Source organism: Nilaparvata lugens, chromosome 2 (genome assembly GCF_014356525.2).
Source record: "Nilaparvata lugens isolate BPH chromosome 2, ASM1435652v1, whole genome shotgun sequence".
Taxonomy (NCBI): Eukaryota; Metazoa; Arthropoda; class Insecta; order Hemiptera; family Delphacidae; genus Nilaparvata; species Nilaparvata lugens.
This window is the reverse complement of record NC_052505.1, coordinates 11,246,080-11,266,948: the sequence shown is the minus strand read 5'-3', so window position 1 is coordinate 11,266,948 and position 20,869 is coordinate 11,246,080. Positions and strand designations below refer to the sequence as shown.

Genomic DNA, 20,869 nt, shown 5'->3' with positions numbered 1-20,869 from the left:
TTCATTTGTGAGTTGAATTTACAATTTGATTCAAGCAATTTTCAAAATATAGATCGTGATTTGACTAGTTTTTGTTTTTATACCAACTGACGTGTATAACCTTTCAGATTGTGAAGAATGTTCGGAACTTTTTATGTATAATCAAATAACGGAAAGTTAGATTGAACATTGTTCATGAGATTCTATTTATGAAAATGCAAGTTGATTTGCTAATTGGAGTCAATACATATTTCTTTAAAGACATCGTAAGTTTTTTCACGAGCCTGCATTGAAGTTTCTTATGTGTCCCCCCCCCCCCCCTACCGAAAAGCATAGCAAAAGATAGGGTGCATTGCCGAACAGGCGGTTTCATATTCAAACATGGCAGCGCCGACAAGTGTTGTTGTTTTGGATAGGGGCAACAATACTACCTGTACTATAAATTTACACGGTAAGAATTAATTTTTTTATTGTATGATTTAAAATAATGAACTATTACTCATGTTTTTGAGATATTTACAATAGTTTACGTTAACTATTCTCCAGTTTTAATTGATATTGAATTAGTTGCAAAGAGAAAACACGATTTTCTTTGCCGTCAAACATGCCCTTTGCATTAAATTTTATTTATTGAAAAATAATTAATTATTTAATCAATGATTCATCAATAATAATAATTATTATTTTATTTTTCAGGTGCAACGGTAGTATCATGGCGTGTGAACAACCAGGAACAGTTATTTGTAAGGTAAAACAAATTTTCTTTGCTTTTGAAGAGAAAGTTTTATTATTTGATGTTTTTCAAACCCTTAAGTATATACCGTTTTCAAATTGAAAAGTTAGATTATGACAAAATTTCTCAATGATTTGGTTGCAGTATTCAAAACTATTCAAAATTTAATTTTTGGTGCATAATAATAATAAGTTATTTAAGCTACTTAATATCCTGTCAGGCCAACATGAGTAAATTATTTTATTCGTTAAAAACATTAAAAATAAATTTTAAATACAGAATTGGAAATTTCATCAAAGATCATTTGGATAATTCGTAAACTTTATAAGTTACAGAAGATATAGATAAAATAATATTCAGACGAGCGTACTTAATATCTTGACAGGCCAACATAAGTAAATTATTTTATTCTTTATTAAACTTACATCAATAAAGATATACTAGATAATTTTTTTTAAACAGTATTTGAAATTTGACACAAGACCACTTGTATAATTTATGAACTTCATAAGTTTTAGAAGATGGAAATGAATAGGCACTATATTCTGCTAGTTTTTTAAAACTTTAGTATACTTCATTCCTCTGTGACCTTATGTGAGATATTTGACTCTTGGTTTTGCAATGCATCAGTCATTTGTGTTCAAACCTTGAACGGCGTTTATGGCTTAATTATTCCAGTTTTATAGTCAATAGCAATAAATATCACTATAGTGTCAATAAAATCATTGAGAAATTGATAAGTTACAGTACCAGATTGTTATTGTTTCATGAAACTCAATTCGAATATAAGATAAATGATAGGATGTAATTGAGACCTTTTACTAAATATTATTGATTTTTCATTTCTGAAGGAAGGATCTCAGAGATGCAACAATTTTTATAGAGTACCTAAGTAGTACTTTATTTTTACCTTGCTAACTAGTACCTACTTACACTACTAATAAAATGTTTCTTCATTATTTTTGTTTCAATTATGAAGTTTGATAAAAAATTGCACATCACTTGAATGTCTGAGTAATATTAATAACTATAGCCTACTGATAAATATAGGCTTAATATAATGAATTTATTTATTACTCATAACTTCAAATCCATCATATATCTTCTAAAATAATTCAATTAGAATTATTTGAAAGAAAAATATTACAGAAGAACGTTTGGGCCATAGATTGGTTTGTATCATGGGTATAATCAACACTATAGAAATAACGGAATCTTTCATATTGATTACACCTAACTATAGCTGTAGGTTCTAATTTTGTAAATCTATAATATATTTCTTTATTGAATTTAAAAATCCATTTATCCAATTGGGAGATCCCGTTTAATTTTTTCTTATTAAGTTTGGAAGCATTATGAACAAAATACAACACTGTAATATATCGATCGAGACCCTTTTCGAAAAAAAATTCATCCATTTCATTTACAATTGTTGTAATAATGAGAGAGTCCGTTTAAATTCATCCTATAATATAAACTTTGGAAGCATGATGAACAAAATATGATACAGTCTACTGTGAAATATCGATCAAGACCTTGTTCAAAAAATTTCATCCTGTTTCCGATTATTGTAATAGCGGTAATAATACAGCAGTGTAGAATGTGTAAATGTAGTAAATGAAGGATGTTTGTGCCGAAAGATAGAGGTGTGTCGGACGTTAGAAGTCAGATTGTGTTGTTGGGAGGTGTTGGGGAAAGGAGGGTGGAGGGGAAGCGGCGGCCGATTAATTTGGAAAAGCGCGTTGTTCGGTGGACCCAGCTGAAGGCAAGCGGCGGCCCGGCCACACACAAAAAGCGCTCAAGCGACTGAAGCGCGCTAAAAAACTCGCTCAGCTCGCTTGCGCAGTGTCGCTTCGCTTGCTTTCTCTCTCACACACACTCTCTCTCTCGCACACTTGGTCTCTGTTGGCCGCTTTTTGCGTTCATCTTCCCCCTCTTACACCCTCCTCCTCCACCACCACCACCTCTTCCTCTTCCTCCTTCCCGTTGTACCGCGACAAATGACTAATACTCCACACAAAAACAATCCTCCGTTCAACCTTATCCTTCCTTCCTTCCGCTCTTCCTTTTATCCTTTCTTCATTCTACGACGACGAAATACGCTGACACCATCTTGTATTGATTTAATTTCGACTGGCCGTACATGGCAAGCCGGGCAAGAAATTACGACCGCAGACCGTCGCAATTTCAGATGATATAATCGTCACAGTCAGAGATCAACCGAAATTTCAGTAATAATTCGTGTTTTGATTATTGCATGTAGACCTATTCACTATGTATGATACTTTATACAATAAATTACACTCTATGTATTCTTTGTTTCATAGTTTTCCATCGTACTCACAGATATTCGATGTCTTGATTATCAGAGATAAAAGTAGGCTAGATAATGCTTCGAAAAACACAAATATAAATTGTTAACCACTTTTATTATTATATAAACTGTAGCCTAAACAAACAGAACCTGGTTTCAAGCTTTGTATACTGTTTGAGAACGTATGTAAAAAGTAGGGAACTGCTTGCAATATTGTGTACAGTATCTGTTCGATCTTTTATCAGGCAGTTGAACAGATCGATTCATTTTCATAGCACAGTCGTAATTCAATTATATCAATTAAAAACAATTAAAAAGATCATTGAAATTTACAGTTTGAGAATCGCGAGTTTAAGACTATGGGGCTAATTTATAAATTATTCAAATGCAAACTTGCTCATTTGAGAGTTAGTTTTTAAAAAAGTTACTAACCGATTTATCTATAAATGTGGTTATCACAAATATTTTCAAATACTTGACGCTGTAACGCTGTAACTTTCCATCCTTATAAAAATGTACTGCAATTCTTCGAGATAGATTTTTTACGTTTATCCTACCATTTTAAGATTAGATTGAAATCATATTACTTTGACTGCAAATAGTAAATTGCAAAGATCATCAACTGGCATAATTGAAGTGTACAGCTTATCAAGTAATAAAAATGTTGAGATACTCTAAAATAAAACAACGTGTGAAAGTGTGCTCTCTTTCATAAATAGTCTTCTCTTCATCAGGATAAGTAGATAACTCTTCTCTCAGCATATAACATTCAATCATATAATATACGCTGAAGTGGTTATCAATATTTTAATGATGAAATATGATTGCAAAATATGTATCATTTAACTCTATTAGATTAATCTATTTTCAAATGAACTGGAATAGCAGTGTGCCTTCAAGCTCACGATTTACTAGCATATATTTTCAATTGAATAAATAAAAAATAAAAAAGTTTGTGGATGGTTTCATGAAGTCAACTTATAAGTAGTTTCAGTAGTGCACAAGCATTATGCTTAAAGAGGGATGAACCATTAATATTTCTTCAAGGGCACTTACCTTTCATTGTTATTATCATTCATTATTATATCCTATTTTATTTTATTTTTTAAATATTGTATTATTTAATTTATTTTATCTACACATAGGGTTCTGTTTATTTATTATTTCATTATTGAATGTTTAATGATTGTGAAATGCGTTTGTGTTCTTGAATGTGATTGTAATGTAATTTATTTATTTTTATTGGTTGAATAAAGCATTTATTTATTTTATTTAGTATTATTTACCATGAAAAAATCCCTCCAGGCTCTTCAGACTTCATTCAATTAAATTCAAGTTAATTCTTGATTAAATTTTACTTGAATCTTATTGATATCTTGATTCAATTGATGCTAGCTGATTGAATTATTTGTCTCACGTAAAGTATCTTTTGGTTTCAATGACATAGTTTATGGTTTAAATCTTGTTCTGTATTTTTATTCCAGCAAGCAGGCAGTTTTTGATGGTAAAAAGGGGATAAGAGGAGGAATTCCGTTTGTATTTCGTAAGTCATTTTCCATTTAATTTATCTCATCAATTTTATGAGTCACAATCGAGAATAAAATAGAGAAAATATAATATTTTGAATAACATTAGTTATTTTTACTACTTTTGAAATTCTAATATTGTAAAGCTATGAGTACTAATGTGCAATGAGTGTGTACTTAGTACCTTATAAAACAACCTCTTAAAGGTCTGCTCAAGGTCAATATCGGTCATGTGACGATATTTGTGCAAATGAAGGTTTTTCCATTGTAGAAGTTATAATACAAATGAATCTCAAAGTTTATATGGGAGAACGGGACTATTCTGTTACTGAATTCAAGCTCTTTCGATATAGAAACTATCTGGATTTGTATATTTATCCTGTAGCTCATCATTTTTATATATATAATAATGCTAGAACATCAATTGTCTACGGTTTTTAATCTCACCAATATATTTTTAATTTCAGAATTGACAAACATAATAATAGAGCAGAATCCACACACACTGTTGTTTTATCTATAAAACTACTTGAATAATATCGTATCCTCTGTGTGAAATTATTTGAAGAAAAACTTTCCGAAATCTTCAAGAATTCTAATCTCTAGCATAGTACTACAATCACACAAAACTTATCTATTATTTACAGAACAGTATATGAATTTTGTAAAAAGAAACTATTATTGAACTGCTCAGTAGGTCAATTTTACATTGGAATAAAATGTGTGTTGAATTTTGATGTGTTGATTATCTATTTTAGCTCAATTTGGTCTCTGGGCGTTCGGACCGCAACACGGCTTCGGTCGAATCGTGAGATGGAACTTGGAGAAGTCACCTGACCGCCTGCCCAGTGGCGACATGGAGGTCATATTCTCGTTGATGGACAATGAGCTCACCAGGTCCATGTGGAACTACCCGTGAGTAGGCTACCTACAATGCCAATCACTTATTCTCTTCTTTTAGCAACGTTTTTGTCAACTCACTTTCCTTCATGTCAGTAAACGTACACATTTATATTGTAACTTGAAATCTTTCATAAGCTAACTATAGTAGGGTCCACGTTATAATGGCAGTATTTGATTAACAATAGTGTTGCAATTCTTGTTGTCTAACTTTCGACAAAGAAAATAGCGCTATCCTTGTCTAGCTCCACAATTTTACAAGATCGTTTTTTTTTATAATGTAGAAATATAATTGATTAACGAAATATTCAATTTAAAATAATAAAATTCATTATAAATTAATAAAAAAAATAGTTCCCTTGACGAATTAAATATCATTTATTGTAGGCTATACAAGAATGAACCTTTAATAAATGAATAAATGAAAAATAAGACTTCATTTTCCAAAAGTAATAATATCAGATACATCAGTATCAGCTATCTTCTGTAGGAGGCAGTGGCAAAGCAGAGAATCGACAACGCTGTTCTACTATTTTTTTCCACTGTCATTATAACGTGTAAGCAATACACAATAATGTTGAACAATTCAAAAGAAAACAATTTACTGGTCAATAATTGGGAACTATCTTCTATAGGAGGCAGTGGCAAGGCAGAGAATCGGTTACGCTGTTCTACTATATATTCCACTGTCATTATAACGTGGAAGCAATACACAATAATGTTGAACAATTCAAAAGAAAACAATTTACTGGTCAATAATTTGGAACTACCAGTGAGAAAAAACTCAAATTTCAATTGATGATAATTGTATATCATTGAAACTCCCGAATATTTATAAAATTTTAGTACCTATTGAGCTGCGTACAGATATACGCGCCTCCAACCCGCTCCGCGCAAGCTCCGCCATCGCTCTGCAATCGCTCCGCCCCCGCGCTTCACTCGCACCGATCATGAACGTTACGGGAGATCTTAGCTGTTCTCGCGTTCCACTCTTGCTCCCCGGTCGATCATCAATCGCTCTGCTCGAGTAACGTTCGGTTGCGGAGCAGAGCGAAAGTCTGTACGCACATTAATACGTACTGATATGTATAAAGCATCATGTATATAATATGTATTTAAAGTATAGTAGCCTATATACTCTATTTAAAAAAGTGTCTTTATGTGGTATGAACAAAATTCCGATTCGTCCAATGTAAATATACATTTTTTCCTATCACAGTAGAACTCTAATCATTCGAACTCCTATCGCCGATTATGTACATAAAAAAACACCATTGATATTGATCACTGGAAAATTTATCAGTTTTCAATCTTTATTATACTATATTCAGGTTAGAAGTGTTTTGGAAGTGAAATATTTATAAAAACCTGTAGGCCTATTATTCAAAAGAATAATCTGAAATATCAAAATGATTGTAAAAGTAAGCGGTTTGTGTTTTGCATTTCTTCACATTGAAGGAATATCAATTCCATGTCTTATTAGGCTTATGGAAGAGAGGATCAAAATTACAAAATGTGCCAGTTGCAAAGAAGAAAATCTTTATTATTCCAATTGAATTGAATCATCAGTTTGGATTGTGAATAATATTATTTTTGTTGATAATTTTTAGAAACATTCAATATTCAATCTGTTAATTTTTTCATTCAAGTCACAGATTATTTCATACCTATAATACTCATGAGAACTAATATATTTTTCTTGCAGGTTTCGTATAACGTATAGACTAATATTGCGCGAAAAAGAACTGCATTTCAATATCGGAGTCTACAATCCGAGCAAAGATTTGTCATTCAGCTTTAACCTTCTGCTTCACACATACTTCAAGGTGCCCGACGTAAGGAGGTGTCAGGTTACTGGGCTTCACGGCTGCACATTTATAGATAAGGTGATATTTTGTACGTACATATTTGATTTTCTCTCATCATAAACTCAACACAATTGTACAGCACTCAGTACACATCCCATTACAGTTTCACAGCACTCTCATCAATAAATTCATTGCTGACTAATATCTTCACTTCCGTTAATCATTAAAAGATAATGTCCTATCATTCTGCATTGCTAAATAATGAGTGGCCCATTGTTATAGCAAATTTAAACTGATATCAATAAATAATTAATATTTAAACCATCAGTCACAAAGTAATAGGTTTCAAATTTTTAACAATCAAATTAATAGAGGCATGACCTATTGATAAGAGTTCATCAAATATTAAAAACAATATGCTATGTAATTTGTGTATAAAAAATGCAAAATTCTTTTTCCCATTTCATTGATTTTAATACATAATTAGAAAAGAACATTACAATATTACAGCATAAATATATAATTAAATGATGAAAAATGTGGTTAGGTAACTTTATTTGGCACCACTGAAGTCCATAGTATACAGCTCACTGTTTGGATTTTTAAAAGTCAAACAGTGCTCCAATAAGAGCATATAATGTCAGCTAACTCAAAAAGTACAGAGATAAATCGTACAAGGGTTTTAAAATTGAGCCACTTGTGATGCTGTAGAGTTCCTGTTGATTTATTCAGCTGATTGGATCCGTTTATTGACTTGGAATGAGCAATATGAACCAAATTCACTCACTGTGAATACTGCCTGCACTCACTGCCAACTCTCAAGTTTTCTCTTTTGTTGACATTGGAGAAGGAAATTCAATTTGCAGTACAGTTTTGTATGAAGTATTAATTTATATAATTTATGTTTTATTCAACAATTTACGTTTGAAAATTATTTTCTATTGCAAATAAATTTCAATGAATAATTCAAAAGATAAAGAACAATAATGATTGAGAATAAGTTGATTTCCTTCTCGTGTCAAAATATGATTTGATTTCTTATCGATTTTTGTCTAAAAAAATGAAAAAGGGAGGCGATACTTGAACAATTCCTCGCCCTTTTTATCCTTTCATGTATTAAATTAAATATTATTCTCCTATTTTTCCTCTGCAATAATCTAGGAATGATAATTAAAATTGAGCTACAGGTATAGTTTCCAAGGATGTTGAATTCCACAGTACCAATTAACATTAATTTGGAGGCGTATCAGACTCTAAAAGCTTCAATCACCTGCATCTATAGCTTGGAGCAAATAGATCATTATAGATTGTGTTTAAACGAATTATGAAAACTAACAGCTCTAATATTTCATTATATTTCACATTCTGACATCTTTCGTTTCTCGAGATCAGTTCAGTTATTCAGTTCAGATCAGCAATATCATCGTTATTATACCTTATGTTGAATAAGCTCGACTATGCAAACATTTAGTATACATTACCTCTCAGTAATCTTTGGTATCACATTTTCTCACTAACATATTGTTTTCACTACAGATATGTGCGATCCTCTTCAATAAGTTGAGAATTGAAGTTTTGAAACAGATAAATGTGCAGTCTTATTAGATAGAATACACAGATTATAACTGCAGTGTTTTTGTTTCAGACGCGAGACAATGCTGTATTCCAGGAAGGTAGAGAATCGGTGACGATTTCTGAATGGACTGACAGAATTTACCAGAATACTCCTCAGGAGCATATAATTACAAATGTCGTTTCTGGCAGGAAAATGAGGATACAAAAATATAACTTTCCAGACACAGGTGAGTGAAGGCAATAATTGTTGAAAGACATGAATCATAGAAGTTTTATGGTGATATGCTCTTTAGATTGAAGTCAAGTTGTAATCATAGAGAAAATATAACATAAGAAGATATCCCATGCCATTTGACGTTTATGTTCCAATTTTCATTGTTACTCAAGCCAATAGTCTTAGTAGTTCTTTTTCGTGATGCTGGTAGTCTCTCAAACTGTGCCGTTCTTACATTCTCATCTGGCAAAAACAGTAATAGACAGTATTTGGTTTGAATTAACAAAATATCGGCTTGGAATTTGGAATATAAACGACCTATACCATGGAATATCTTCTTATGCTATCTTTTCTCTATGGTATAATTCAAAAAGTAATTGACCTAATTCTGTTTACCACGTCCTGTAAACATCCTAATTTTGTCTAATAAATGTTTGACATTCACTTCATCTAAGATTTCAGTTCATCAAAATATATATTTAGCTGATCACGAATGATATTTCTAACATGTTTCTAATGATAGCAGCATATTGCCATCCAAGCAAAAATCTAACCCCTCAATCTACTTGTTTAGGGCCAAGCCACATGAAGCGTTTTCAGGATTTTTTTGCACTGGCGGTGGACGGGTTAGCAGGGCAGGAAGCTCTCTGATTGGCTTATAAGCTTGTAATAGGAGGAGGTATCTAACACTACCCCCACCTGACATCATTTCTGTAACCGGTGACATATTAGTCTCTATTTATTAATCTTCCAAATATGAAATATATAAAAATACATGTGGTTTGATAGACATTTTTGCAGTCTATACCACCGCTTCGAACCAATGTAAAAGGAGGGGGGTTTTTCTTCTCTTCTATAATATTCACCAAAATTATGCTTTTAAATCTCGATTTGAATCCTTGATTGGTTGGGAGCTTTTAGTGAATTCGTTCATTCAAATGCACAGATTATCATCATTAACTAATTGTCACCTATTTTAGCAACTAGCAACTACGAGCCAGGAACTTCAATGAAAAATACTAATAAAATTCAACTTCGGGTTTATTGAACTCTAAATAGGTAGAACGAATTAATAGTCAGGTAAGATGTCAAATTTTCAAACAGAACAAAGTGATTCAGCAATTGATTCACAAAAAAATATATATTCAATACCAATCTACACATTTTTGGAACTTGCTAACTTGCTGCATTTAAATTTGGGCCTCGGTCATTCTATGAAACTAAATTTTGAGCTTAATAAGAAAAACAACAAAAGTTCGGCACTCACCATTTCAACAATATTCAAACTTGGAATCTTCAGAAACACTCACATACGCTTTAATAAAACTCACTATACTTGAACTCACACGCACAAATAATTTTCTGATCCTACTCCTACTAACTATATAAAATTTGGTTTTCTATTCATCTAGATAAAAATTACTGATAACTGAAACATAACAATTTGTCCCTCTGAATGGGAAATGGGCCCAATCAGAGGACCGAGGCTCGCACACCGTTACATGTTTTCCCAGTTACGTCTCAATTCGAACTGTGGCCTTTCACTGAAAATTATTCCCCCTCCACGAGCGTTGAGCATAACTTCCAGTGGAAAAGCCAAAGCTGCAAAAAGGTCAATGCTCGTACAATTTTCAAATACAGTGGCTTTTTCGACATGAAATTGAAACTGCACTTGGAAAATGCACGAAAATTGCTTTAATTTCGACTACTAAGCAACAAGTTAGCAAATTCAAACAAGACAGTGTCAATTCTCACACTAAAAACGCAGGGTTCAACAAACAGTAAAATCAAAGTTCATTTCAGTTCAAAAACCTGAAAAATAATATAAGATACACACAAACAACTACAATAATACCCACTCAATATCACACTATTACAAGCTGATTCCCGAACGGTTGATAATCAACCAATCAGAGAGCTTCATGCCCTGCCGACTCGTCCACCGTCAGTGCAAAAACTTCTGAAAAACGCTTCATATGGCTAGGCCCTAACCTTCGAAACATAATTAAACAGAACCCTTTTACGTTATGTCGTAATGTGATGCGAGATGAACTGAAACCGAGAGAAGCTGTGACCATACGTTTTAAAGGATATTTTCATGAAATTCAATTTAATTCATTCACTAGATTTAATTTCTTATCAGTCTCACACCTTGGTGTACAAAAGTCTATTAACTTTTAATCCTTGATAACTTTTTATTCATGCACTCGATTCAATTACTTATCAGTCTCACACCTTGTTTACAAAAGTCTGTTAACTTTTAATCCCGATTTAATGCCAGGGAACCAATCAGAGAAGCCTTCTTTTTAAAAAAAAAAACCTCTGATTCGTTCGGATGCGCACAAAGGCGTTCTTGGAAAGATTAAAATTTGACAGACCTTTGTCCAAACGGCAAAATTCAGATGCTAGAAACAGAACAAAATAGTTATTTGTGCAACTAGTGCGCAAAGTGACAGTTTGCTGCACCGAAAGAAACGTTTACGCCCGAGCCGTAGGCGAGGGCGGAATGGTTTCTTGAGTGCAGCAGAGGAACTTTGCGCACGTATTTCACATTAAGTTTTTCCTACAGTTACCATTGAATATGAAAAGTGGGTAATTATGGGTAAAATTGCCTGAAATCCATCAAATAACTTAGTAGTGTTTGAATGGCGAGGCGGCTGTGTGGTGTGTGCTGTGGTGGCACTGTGCTGTTCCTCGATATAATATATAATAGTAATAATTAGCGCGTTGTGCTTCGTTGCACCTCTGCTCACTATAGCAGCCACAGCAGTCACTGTTACCAACTTCATTTTGATTTTGCTGCACTGTCACTCCATATAACCTACTAAGTATTTTGCGTTGCCATGTTGCAAATCTGGAGTGCAGAAAAATTTTTCCCGCACTAGAGCGGAAAAGTGATTCTTTGCGTTCTGTAATCAGTGCAGCAATGGCCACTTTTCAACGTAACTGTAGGAAAAATATATTTCTTCGTTTTTGCAGTTGTGTGGAATCCTTGGGTGGAAAAGTCGAAAGAGATTTCCGACTTTGGTGATGACGAGTATCCGAATATGATCTGCGTGGAGTCAGGTCACGTGTCCAGTCCTGTTGTCCTTCTGCCCGGCACTGCGTTCGAAGCTAGCCAAATTCTACAGGTAAATCAATCAATCACTTGTTGAGATATTCACTCTATTTCAAATTCTCTTCATAGAGCAGTGAATTATCACATAATTTGAATTATAAAATCGGACAGTCCCATTCGAATGAATTGGTAATACTTACTCCTTGGCGCTACAACTCATTCAGAGCCTTGACCTCCTTCAAAAAGCCTCTCCACTCAACTCTATCGACAGCCTCACGTCTCCATCCTCTCCCAACCAACTCAAACACCTTACTTCTATCTCATCAACATTTGACTTTGCCTCGTCAACAAATAAAAATGTCATTTTATTCTATTTCTGCTACAGATTATGCATCTCTTGATTTGATCGTATTACTAGAACTTAAATCTCTTAAATACTTGATTTTATTAAGATCCATAAATAAAAATCGATTCTCAGGTTTTTTATTGTTCCCATTTTCTCAAACATCATACCTATCTATCTATATAAAAGCGAAATGGCACTCACTCACTGACTGACTCACTCACTCGCAGAACTAAAAATCTACCGGACCAAAAACGTTGAAATTTGGTAGTTATGTTCAGTTGGCCCTTTAGAGGCGCACTAAGAACGGATTTGGAAAAATTTCCAAAGATACGCCCAAAATCTCAGCTTTATTGAGAACAAATGAACAGAAATTGTTCAAATTTAGTACAGAAGCTCAGCTAGGGTGTAATAATGTTGTGTTAGAAGGAATTTGAAATAACGCCAAAGATACGCCCAAAATCTGCGTTTTTTGCGCTTTCTCAGCTTTATCGAGAACAAATGAACAGAAATTGTTCAAATTTAGTACGTACAGAAGCTCAGCTAGGGTGTAATAATGCTGTGTTAGAAGGAATTTGCAATAACGACAAAGATACGCCCAAAATTAGTGTTTTTCCATCGTTTTTTTTTGCTTTTTCTCAGATTTATCGAGAACAAATGAACGGAAATTGTTCAAATTTAGTACAGAAGCTAAGCTAGGGTGTAATAATGTTGTGTTAGAAGGAATTTGAAATAACGCCAAAGATACGCCCAAAATCTGCGTTTTTTGCGCTTTCTCAGCTTTATCGAGAACAAATGAACAGAAAATGTTCAAATTTACTACAGAAGCTCAGCTGGGGTTTAATAATGTTCTGTTAGAAGGAATTTGAAATAACGCCAAAGATACGCCCAAAATTAGCGTTTTTTGCGTTTCCTTAGTTCTTTCATCAAGTAATAGACAGAAAATGTTCAAATTTGGTACAGAGGTTCAGCTAGGGTCTAGAAATTTTGTGATAAGGTGTCTTTAATATTTCATCAAAGATACGCCCAAAATCAGCATTTTTCCAACGTTTTTCTCAGCTTTTCTGCGTTTTCTCAGTACTTTGACTTTCTGATGGAATGAAGCATGCTCAAATGAAAAATGCAGGCGAGCGAAGCGTGCCCGCTGATCTCATTTTTGGACGATCCAGCCGGGGGTCCAGGGGGCGGAGCCCCCTGGCTAGATGGATATGGCGAGCGAAGCGAGCCTGACGGCTAGTTATTAATATACTCATTCTATAGTGAAATTATTCCACATTTTATGTATATAAACGTTTCTAAAGTCAGTGAAAATAATTGGACTAATCAAAATCATATCTTGTTCAATTTAGTTCAACGAGACAAGAAGCCATTCTATATAGTTATCAAAGTAATCAACAATAACCTAATTTGATCAGTGAAGTTGGATTGAATAGCATTGCTTACTCAGGTGAACAACATTTGCTTGTTTTGTGACTGAAAACTGATGGAAGCGATAATTTAAAAAAAATAATTATCAAAATATTTATCAAATTATTTGATAAATAATTATTTTCACTGACATTGTAAATTTTAATGTAAACAGAAAATATTCCACCTAAATATTTTTAGGTGGTACCTTTTTGATGATGTACTTATTGTATGAATCAATGAATACGACTAATATTCTTATCTATTTGGCAATTGCTGAGTCAACATAGGCCTACAACTATTCCAATAACATTTTACTCGAGCTAACAAAAATTCATACTTGATATTTTCAATCATAATTTCATTTGCATATTTTGAGCTGAGAAACCAGATAAATCCAACATAATCAAGTCAAATCATTCATCAAGGGTAGGCTGCATCCACACGGCTAAACCTACCAGAAACTAATGCCCCCTAATGCGACGGACTAAGAAAGCTTCTCCTAAGAAGTGAAATGCATTTCATTCTTTAGTGCCAAAAAGTGAGTAATTGTTTAAAATTTACTGTGAAAAAATAAAAAATAATATTTGCCTATGCTGGAATCGAATCTGGCTCCTGTTTTCCGGACAGGTTTTCTGGTCGAGTGGACAAAAGCTGGATTCTCACATATTAGTTCTTTTCCATGACGAAACACTGTAACTCCTCTGTTGAAGTTTGAACACTTTGGAAGTGTCTCAACTTCAAAAGAGTTGCGAAGGTCATTTTATCAACCTCCGATCTGCCATAAATTAAAGACGAATGTTTATAAAAGAATGATTTTTTTCACTTGAAGTTACTTACACTTATTATTATTCTCCATCATCTTGAAGGTTGAGGCATTTGTCATACCAGTGGACCAGCCAACCAAGACACCCTTCACACAATTCTACCACCAGATGAGTTGAAGTGGGCTATGACATTGTTTTGGAGCTCCTCGTTAGTTTGTAAGCTCTGCCCTCAAAGTCATGTTTTTAGTTTGGGGTAAAAGTAGAAGTTACTAGTGGTCAAGTCAGGTTTGTGTGTTCGGTGATCGAAATGATCGCATTTGATTTGCTGGAGAAGCCCTTTGGTTGCACCGGCACTGTGAGGCCGAGTTGAATCACAACGATTCCGGAATTGCTTTTAACTAACGTAACAACTCATAACGTTTCCTGTGTAAACTTGACTTGTATTACAAGTTCTTCATTAGAGTTATGCTATGCAACTAGCACTTGGCGGGAGATTCAAGTAAGGCGGCCATGTTTTGGGGTCTATAACTGGACAACAATATTGATGATCTGGCCGCACCAAACACAGGGCGTCTGGTGGAAATGACAAGCTATTCAGCTTTGTGAAAATCACCCCCCTACCACTTATCTGTGTCTTATGATATGTGATCGGAAGTTGAAAAAATGGCCCTCGTATATTTTTCCAATAATTATAACTCATCGGAAGAATATTTTTACTGAGCCGGATCCAGACACTGATACTGTTTTGTGTGAATCCAGCTTAAGGCGTTACATCCTTCATTCTGCTTGGTCGTGGGTGACAATCCCGCTCGCCGGTAGGCATTCCATCAGCTCCTCTCATTACATTACCCACGCACAAGCAAAAAACTCTCATTTGGGCCACAGTAAAAAATCCTAGCTGTTCCTAGTAGTCTTTCGGTCTCTTCACACTTAGCTACGCTACACTGAAATACGTCCTATCTCGCAATGTTAAATCCAAGCTACGAATGTGAATGAGACAGATTTAAGGGGACAACCACACTGGAAGCGGAGCGTGGCGTGGCGTTGAGGAACGTCATGAACAATATCATGTTAAGTAATGAGCTAAAACACTCGCGGAGCGGAGCGGAGCGTGGCGTAAAACTTTGGAACAAGCTTGTTTGTTTTTTGGAGTGTCTACGAGCGGAGCGTCGAAGCTCGAGTGCCCTACTAATGTACATACTAGTGGTCTACTCTTGTACATAATTGCACTTGTTCTACTACGTTTTCCCACCATCTATTACACTAGTATATTTAATGTTTGCCCAAATTCCCCTGCAATGTGTATTATTTAATTATTCAAAAGAGAAAATTCACCTATTGCACTTGAAATCAAAAGTAAGGCTATTGTAAACCATTTCATTCATATTATTCATATTCTATATAAATGATCTACCAACAATTGTAAACCCTCCAGCCAAAAGCTATTTGTTTGCGGATGATCTGTGTGTTTTTCTGAGCTTTCCCACAGTAGTTTCATTGAGTCAAGCTTCCCAGGACTTGGCTGATTCGATCGAAAGCTGGTGTAATTCAAATTTATTATGTGTAAACTCTGATAAAGTTCAGAACTTGACTATCAGTTATAATAGAAGACTGACTATGAATGAGGAGAAAGAGGCAAAGTTTCTGGGCTTCACACTTGACACTTGCCTTAGTTGGTCCCAGCATATTGACATTGTTGCTAGCAAGCTGAATAAGGGAGTCTTCTTAATTAGAAAACTGAGGTCATATGTCAGTTTGGATGTTTTAAAGGTGATTTATTATGGTCACATCAATTCTCATCTGTCATATGGCACCATACTTTGGGGTTCCAGAGCTTACACAGTGGTAGACTTTTTAGAATACAGAGAAAGGCTATCAGACTGATTTGTGGGCTTTCTAAGCGAGCACAGTGTGATGAGCATTTTAAAATTCTGGGAATATTGACTCTACCTTCAATATTTGTTCAACAGAGCCTTTTTTATGTTAAGGAGAATTTGGAGAAGTTTGTGGAGCAGGGGGTAGTTCATAGCCATAACACTAGAAATAGGGGTAATTTGACTACTTATCGCTATACCTATTCTAGTACACAAAAACATTTTTATTTTTATCAATAAAATTGTTTAATTCACTTCCTGAAGATCTTAGAAATATGGAGAATGGAACTTTTAAAATTCATATGAAACGTTTCTTAGCAGCTAACCCTTTAAACAAGATTGAAGATTTTTATACATTAGCTAGGAATATTCGGTTATAAGTTGAAAATCAGGTGACATATTATCATAGGGTACTGATAGTGTAACTTACTGATGTAATATATTTTTATTTTGTATCATGTTGTATATATTTGACACTTGTATTGTATCTGATGACCTCAGATATTGATGCAATAAAGATTCTATTCTATTCTATTCCTATGAAATATGGTGACCTTAGTGTTTTTTGTCTTTCTTCAGCAGATTATTGGATTCCTTCAATTATTAGTGACTTGTTTTTCCAAATCAGGCTTCACTCTCGTCAAAATATAATCGAAGGTTTCATTCAAAAGTATTCAAATAATCGGGACTCATGCTTTCTTAACACAGTAAGCAGATGGTGATATTCTCTAAATAGTCGACGATCTAAGTTAATTTCATTAACCCACTCTCTCCTAGCAGGCTTAGCTAATATCCAATACTTCAAGCAAAAATATTCTCACAAAGTAATGTCTGTGTAATCATAGACAACGCCATTCTCTAAGCCCTCGACGCTTGACTCTCAGACTCTTCCTGTGTGTATCATGAACGAGCCAAGCATCACTCTAGAACGCCACGCCACGCTCCGCTTCCAGTGTGTTTGTATCCTAACGTTGGGAGAACGTATTTCAAGTGTGAAGAGACCCTTTGAGGTAGATAATAGCGATTAATTTGGATTTTCGATTATAATGGCCCGGTTGCACAACAGCCGGTCAAATTTTACTCGTGATTAATTTCACCAGAACCAATCAGAGGCTTGTTCTCGTGAAATTAATCACGATTAAAATTTAACCGGCAGTTGTGCAACCGGCTCTTTGTCTTATTGGTACACGTCTCAATCTGTAATAATTGAAAACTGATAAGCGAATATTGTTGTGTTGTGACAGGTGATGTGAGTGGAAGGAGGGGCAGCTGCCGGAGGGGGGCCGGTGGCGGTGAGCCGCAGAGGGGGAGGGGGCAGAGGAGGGGCGGTTGCCAGCTGCACCCCTCTAATCCAGTGGGCACCGATGAGCGCCCCCTGGCTGTATGGCTGCATGGGCGACAACCGACTGTTCATCGAAAAGTCATCTGCGCATGCGCCATCGTCCTTGGCCACGCCCATTCTTAACTCTGTGCATGCGCCGCCGTCCTTGGCCACGCCCACTCTCAACTCTGCGCATGCACATCATCCGCCATGCAACCAGCACTCCGACTGCAGCCTTTGCTCCCTCAACCTTTGATACATTCTGGTCAACAAGATACGCATTTGTAGTACAATATACTCGAAACAAAATATTATCTACTTCTAGACTGTTATTATCATCAAATACAGCATTGATATCACCTTGGCAATTTCAACAACAGATGGCAATATTAAAAAATCAAGAGGTTATTGTAAACGTCGCGTTGATGTCAGTGTATTTACAAAGCGGGGTAACCGCGTAGTGAGAAGGTAGAGATAGGAGTCGAGGTCGAGATAGAGGTACCTCAATGTAACACAAGTAGCCTACATTGTGTGTTATGGCACCACCTCCGTAAACAAAGCCGTAGTGCATTCGTGAGACGTCAGCACAGGTAGGGCTCCTAAACCAATAAAAAAACTAGCTGATATAGATCACCTAAAATCAAAGAATTTTTATAGGTGTAGGTGTAGGAGCCCTACCTGTGCTGACGTCACACGAATGCACTACGGCTTTGTTTACGGAGGTAGAGGTCGATCTCGAAATAGAAGTGCTTCAATGTAACACAAATACATATTATAATACATGTTGGCGCCCGCATGTTGAGTTGGTCGAGGTAAGCCGCGCGGTAAACATCTATCTCGACCACCTCATCATGCAGGTGCCACCAACATGTATCATATGTATGTATTTGTGTTAAATTGAGACACCTCTATCTCCTCACTATGCCAGCACTCTTACATCCGTACTACCTCTCCTCTATCTCCGCACTATGCGATTACCATTTGCCTCTGTAAACTCAATAATTAAGTATATCATCCGTATTTAATTTAAAACAATAAACATACATCATGTGTCTCAGTGTTAAGAGTCGACGTTCCCCAACTGTAATATTATATCGATTATACAAATCATATCGCACAATTTTTGTTTTTCTTGTTAATTTGTTTGATTCTATGAATGATTCAATTTTCAGCTACTTGATACATAGAATATTCATAGGATCAACCCCGAAACGTTTGTGAGGTACCGGTAATTTTAAAACAAATCCCAGGGAGTGAGAACTATAAATCTAAGTACCCTTTTTAAAATTATTCTGGGCATGTTTCGGCTAATTTTAAAAAGGGTTCTTAGTATATTCAAAAGTAGCCCTAAAGAAAAAAAGATAGTGATAATTATACATATTTTTCTCTCCTTTTTCGCTGAGATAGTTTGCATTGTGAGGATACAGACTAGTATCTTTGATTATGGATACGTTGAGTTATCCTTTAATATCCTAAGGTATCCTAAAATACGTTAAGGTAAACCTTAGTATAGTATAATACCTTGATGTATCCATAATCAAAGCTAGTATGTACTATCTTATTCAACATTAATTTATGAAAAATGTTGTTTTTTGTATTTGGTTATCAATGAAGTTCTAAATGTACGATATCAGCTTAGATTGATGAAGTTATTCATTTCTAATAATTGAATGTGATGAATTTTTGATGGAGAGGTATCAAATTGTAGGTTTTGTACTCTTCTGAAATATAACAGTTTTTTACCTCATTTGGGGTCTTGCTTAGCAGAGTTGGTTGTATTGAATTATCTTAATAATACAGTATAAAATAACTATATTATAGTACCTACTAGGTCATGTTGTATATTATATTCAGAAACTAAAGTAAATAGTCAAGATCGATAGTGAAGAGTAGAGTAATATTATCAAAGACTTGTTTTAAATATGTTTTGTATATATTTTTAAAAGCCTGATTATAAGTAAATAGATCCCTGTCTTTTCTTTTACATACACTATATATACAACATTATTGTTTTTTGTTGAGTTCGAAAAATGAAATGTGAACTGTGAAGGTATTTCTTCAAAGCTGGTTCTTCCAAACTTCTAATTCAAATAAAATATCCAAAGATGCAAGAAAATGTTGAACTAATAATATTGAATTAGCATTAGGCTGATAAAAAGTTTTATGAGTTTGATAAAACAAAAATAATAGTCCTCTTCTATAATACAGTAATATTGAAAAAATTACAAGAAATTATTCTTTCATCTCATTATACGTGCTAAAATCGTTTTAATAAAGTGTTAAATGCATTATTTTGTTGGTCTGATTTTGTTGAAAGTGATGACTGTTTTAATACACAATACAGTTTCTTACAATATCGATTATACTGTATTTTAAATCATAAACTATTCATAGCTATTTCAAAAATAAAACTTTTCAATGATCCTCATACTTTCAAAAAGTATCAATCTCATACTATTATTACACATTCCACGATTCCAAAAAATCTATTACCGTAATTTACAATGAATTAAACTGGCGTTAGTAACATAAAATTATTCCATTGTTGAATAATTATTCGAAATGTTGAAGTAGGCTATAGTTCCTTGATCAGGTAGTGAATGACAATGAATGTTTACAGTGAGAATTACATTCCTGTTTCTCAAGACTCATCAATTTTATAATATTGATGATCAGTCATTAATGTTATACTTTTTTGTTAATTTTGCAGTTAGTTGATTGAAATGTTATTAGTGAAATTTGTTTTTAATTGATATTAATAAATCTGTTCTTAAGACAAGTGAATCAACTTTAATTGAATCAACCTTCTTCTTTACTTCACGTACCGTATGTAATTTACAAACGCAGATGCAAACTTGGCAGTTCCCTCAGATCTACTGTCACAGTCTCACAAGTTGATCCCTGGACTGATTATTCCTTCCTCAGCATCAAGACGCTACTTGCATAGGAATATCCAGCAATTTGTGTCAACTAGCTAGCACGTTGTAATTCAGGAATACATCAGTCAGACATGCGCAGTTGGTTTATTTTCGCCCACACACCGAAAAACT

The 20,869-nt window shown here is 34.5% G+C and overlaps 1 protein-coding gene across 1 annotated transcript; it reads left to right on the top strand.

Moving 5' to 3' along the window:
• The first annotated feature begins 6 nt into the window (after positions 1-6).
• On the top strand, positions 7-20,595 carry LOC111049959 (glucose-6-phosphate 1-epimerase). Its single transcript, XM_039420542.1, has 8 exons — positions 7-430; positions 676-727; positions 4,511-4,569; positions 5,311-5,467; positions 7,158-7,338; positions 8,906-9,062; positions 12,029-12,180; positions 17,743-20,595. The coding sequence occupies exons 1-8, from the start codon at positions 361-363 to the stop codon at positions 17,749-17,751; spliced, it is 837 nt and encodes a 278-aa protein (XP_039276476.1). The 5' UTR covers positions 7-360; the 3' UTR covers positions 17,752-20,595.
• The last annotated feature ends 274 nt before the right edge of the window (positions 20,596-20,869 follow it).